The 4,776-nt window shown below is 33.8% G+C and overlaps 1 protein-coding gene across 1 annotated transcript; it reads right to left on the reverse strand.

Moving 5' to 3' along the window:
* Nucleotides 1-3,598: 3,598 nt before the first annotated feature.
* Nucleotides 3,599-4,051, reverse strand: LOC113871530. The gene has a single exon (XM_027508621.1). The coding sequence runs from the start codon at nucleotides 4,049-4,051 to the stop codon at nucleotides 3,599-3,601; it is 453 nt and encodes a 150-aa protein (XP_027364422.1).
* Between the last annotated feature and the right edge of the window lie 725 nt (nucleotides 4,052-4,776).

Consider the following 4,776-nt stretch of genomic DNA (forward strand, 5'->3'; position numbering starts at 1 on the left):
AATAATATTATTTATTGAGATATTATTTGGGTTATTTTAAAAATTATTTTAACTTGACAGGTCCGATTCCCGCTTATACGTATCCCCGGGTGTAATGGAAAACTCAAAGCCACGTAGTTCTATCTAAAAATTATGAAATTAGTTGATTAAAATTAGGTTTAGTAAAAGAAAATTTATTTTGAAATTAAAATTATTTTGTAAAATTATAATATTTAGAATACAAGATAATGCAGTTATACATGTATCCTGCAAGAAACAATACAAAAGGTGAAAGAAGATCACACAACTATATTGCAAATCGTTAAAAATATTTTATTCGTAAATCAAGTATTTGAATTTGAATTTTGATTATGATCAATATTGACGAGAATTAAAGATAGCATAAGCTATACGTTAATCTCTTATAATTTTTGGACAATCGAAGGTAATGTAAATCATACATCGATGTTATAAAAAATTGTATAATATAATAAAAATAGAGAAATGATTTGTTATTTAATTTATCAAAATTAGAAATATGATTCAAGAAATTTTAAAATATGAAATTAATTTCATTTAATGAAATGAATAAATAAATTTGAATTGATTAAAAAATATTTAATAATAATAAAAAAAATTAAAACTTTGTTTGATAAATTTATGTTGTATAGAACCTAAGGTAACGTCGGTACACATAGGTTCTAATAATTTATAATGCATAAAGGTAGAGTCGCTACACATTAACATTATAAATCATTGTATTAATAAAATAAATTCTATTAAAATTGATTGATTAGTAAAATAATAATTATAGAGAATGGATTTTGATTGATTATTAAGATAATTAAATTTTAATAACATATGATAAATTAATATTGTCTAAAGTCTCGGTAACGTAGGTATACGTAGACTTTGTCAATTTATAACATACGGCGGTAGAGAAGCTACACGTTAATATTATAAATTGACGCAATTATATTATTTATTTGTTCATTGATTATATATATATAAAATTTATAATATATATATATAAAATCATAAATATAAAATTAAGTCACCATTTATATTCTACAAATATACAAAAATAAATAAATAAATAACAATTCTGAAAGAAAAATAATTAACATAATAATTAAAGTATGAACAATGAGATAATATAAAAAATTAGGGAAAATTTTATTGTTAATGTTAAAATAAAATAAAATTAATAGCATTAATTTTAAAAGAATAGTAAAAATAAAATAAAATAAATGAATAAAGCATATAATTTGAAATAAACTAATTAAAATATAACCTGAGATATAATTAATAAAAATAATAAATTTCATTTTTTAAATAGCCAAAAAAAAGCAAAAAAAAGAAAAATAAAAAAGAAAGAAAAGAAACATAAAACAAAATATCATAACAGATGAGAAAGAGAAAATAAAACATTTAAGATTAATATATATATATATATATATATATATAATAGAAAATAAATTAAAAGAAATGCTGCAGAGACGTAACGTAACTAAGTATAAAGAAACAAAATATTTTAGGTTGAAGAAAAAAATTTTAGAAGAATAAAGAAAAAGGAAAGGAAAAATAAGGAAAAAAAAAAGAAGAAATTGACTTAGGCCGGCACTGCAAGATAGTAGCGTGCTGTGCTTTCTTGCTCTAATGTTCAATCTAATCACATTGCATCAAAAGTATCATATTATATTTAAAATTTTTTATAGCAACGAAAGTTAAAAACATTGTTCAGAATTTCACATTCCATTTTTGTTATCTTGCTTTTGTTTCTCATACACCCAACTCTCTCTAAAACATTTTATTTTCGTCATCCATTGTCTTATAGAGGTATTTGATGATGGACAAAGTAATAAGACAAAAAAGAAATACATGGAACTAGTAATGATTTTCTTACCTTCTTCTTGCTTATTTCTGATATCTTCTTTTTTTTGTGTGTTTTTTTTGTCTTCAAAAAATCTTCTTCTTCCGTAAATTTTTCTTCAAATCTTCTCTGTTTGTTATTTTTTCTGATCTCTTGACAATCCCTCTCCTTTTTTTAAAAAAAAATTTGTTGCTCTTTCAATTTTTGTTTCCGAAAGCTCACCCTTTTTCTCTTCTTCTGAAATTTTTGGCTTTCTTTCTCCAAAAAAAAGAAAAACTCCCCCTCTTGGATCTCTTGAGATTTTATACTGGGTTCGTTTAGGGCTTTTACAAAACGCCAAAATCTTGAGTTTTTTCCTTTTTCATGCTCAAAACTGGTTTTTGATTTTGGGGCATAAACCTGTCTAGTGCAGGCTGCTGTTTCCGTAAAGCAAAATCATTTTTTCAAAAAATTTCATTTTGTTGTAAAACAATTTTGTTTCATTTTTTCAATTTTTTTTAAATTTTAGAAGTAATCTCTGCGAGGCAAAAATTGGTATTCACAGCATGCTTACACACAGCCCACAGCCCACATGACACTCAAATACATGGTACTAGGCGCACATTCATTTCACATTACACGGCACATAGCCCACATTTATTCATAATATCATTAATTCACCAATCAACGACATTCCATCACACACAATCACCCCTACGGGGCCTAACTATTCTAGCACACATCACAGTGCACACCAATTTCCATCAAACACACAATTTCTACTCCCTATCTCAGCCACATTGCATTAATCAATAAATCACACAAGAATTACAACACATTGAGATAGGGTAGAGTCCCCCCTTACCTTGGATTGAAGACCCACACGCTAAATCCGACCAAGAAGTGCTCCCCTAACGGATTTCATCCTAAGCACATGGAGAAACTCCATGAGAAACCATGGAAACCAATAAAACAGAGAAAGGGGATGAAAAATCGAAACCCTAACCATTAAAACTTACCTCCAAGCATTCCCCACACAGATTCAACCTTCAATCAAGCTTCCAAACGGCTTTGGAGGCAATTTAACTGGTAGAAAAGGGTTTGGGAATGAGAGGATCGAAGGAAATTCGAAGGGAGAGGGAGAAACAACCCTCCCCGAACCGTAACTCCCTTTAAATCCTTTCTTGGTCGCGACACTCTCGCTACAGCAAGGTCGCCTCGTTGCAGCGACACGCTCTCACGCTGCAGCAAAAATATCAGATGAAACTGTACCCTGGTTTCTACAGAACCTCGCTACAGCGAGACCCTCTCGCTACAGCAGACTGCACCCAGAAATGCACTACAAACTATCGCTCTGTCGCTACAGCAAGACATCTCTCGCTACAGCGAGAAGGCGACAGTTCTGGTCCTTCCTCCTAGGGCCCTCTCGCTACAGCGAGAACAGCCCAACATTATGCCCTACACTTAGGCATTTAGCCCATTTTAGCCTTATCCAGTCATGCATACACACATCCATACATATAATACACATAAACATCATTATCAAGTAAATCAACACACGCATATTAATATATATGCATTTAGATTTATATAAATAACAATAATTAATATCACAAAATTCAGGGTGTTACAACTCTCCCTTTCTTTAAGGAATTTCGTCATCGAAATTTAACTAACCCCACACATGAATTACTCAAACAACTTCGGGTATAACTCTCTTATTCTACTCTCTGTTTCCCATGTGGCATCTCCCTCGTCACTTGAGCTCTAAATTACCTTCACCAATGATATCTGTTTACCCCTCAGCTGTTTAACATGGTGATCCCCAATCCTCACCGGGTACACATCATACGACAAGTCTCCTCTTACTTGAACCAGGTCAAGATCAATCACATAGGAAGGATTCGGCACATATTGCCTAAGCTGCGACACATGGAACACCGGATGTAGATTCGAGAGATTCGGAGGCAACGCGATCCGATATGTTGCAGGATCGATTCTACTCAACACTTCAAATGACCCAATGAACTTGGGAGACAACTTCTGATATTTTAGAGTCCTCCCAACTCCAGTCACAGGTGAGACCTTCAGAAACACATGGTCACCTACCTGGAACTCCAATGACTTCCTTCTTTTGTCATAATAACTCTTTTGTCGATCCTGGGAAGCCTTCATTTTATCTCTGATCATTTTGATCTGCTCATTCTGCCTTTGGATCATATTCGGCACACAGAGTCACCTTTCTGATTTCGTACCAACACAACAGAGTTCTGCACCTCCGCCCATACAAGGCCTCAAACAGTGTCATTTCAATGCTAGCATGGTAACTGTTGTTGTACGTGAATTCCACTAGCGGCAAGCACTCTTCCCAAGTTCCCTGCTGCTTGAGGTCCGCTTAGTCTGACCGTCAGTCTGTGGGTGATAAGCCGAGCTCAGTCTTAACTTAGTCCCCAACGCCTGTTGCAAGCTCTCCCAAAAGCTCGAGGTAAATCTCAGGTCTCTATCTGACACCACACTCGTCGGCACTCCATGCAGCTTGACTATCTCCCGCACATATAACTTTGCGAGTCTTTCCAACTTATACTTCATGTTGATCGGAAGAAAGTGTGCCACCTTGGTTAACCGATCCACTATCACCCAGATGGCGTCATGGTTGTTCCTGGTCTTAGGTAGCCCAGAAACAAAGTCCATGGAAATACTATCCCATTTCCACTTAGGGATCTCCAATGGCTGTAACAACCTAAGTGAACACTAGTGTTCTACCTTCGCCTTCTGGCAAGTTAGGCATCTAGCCACATATCCAGCCACGTCCCTCTTCATTCCATTCCACCAAAAACTCTTTCAAAGATTCTGATACATTTTAGTTGCACCGGGGTGGAAACTCATCCTGCTTTTATGCGCTTCCTCAAGCACCATTTGTCTCAGCTCATCCACTTGAGGAATGC

The sequence above is a fragment of the Abrus precatorius genome, unplaced genomic scaffold (assembly GCF_003935025.1).
Source record: "Abrus precatorius isolate BTA unplaced genomic scaffold, Abrus_2018 Scaffold7, whole genome shotgun sequence".
Classification (NCBI taxonomy): domain Eukaryota; kingdom Viridiplantae; phylum Streptophyta; class Magnoliopsida; order Fabales; family Fabaceae; genus Abrus; species Abrus precatorius.

Coding starts and splice junctions, on each gene's coding strand:
- LOC113871530 (XM_027508621.1), bottom strand. CDS start 4,051: ATGATCCAAAGGCAGAATGAGCAGATCAAAATGATCAGAGATAAAATG.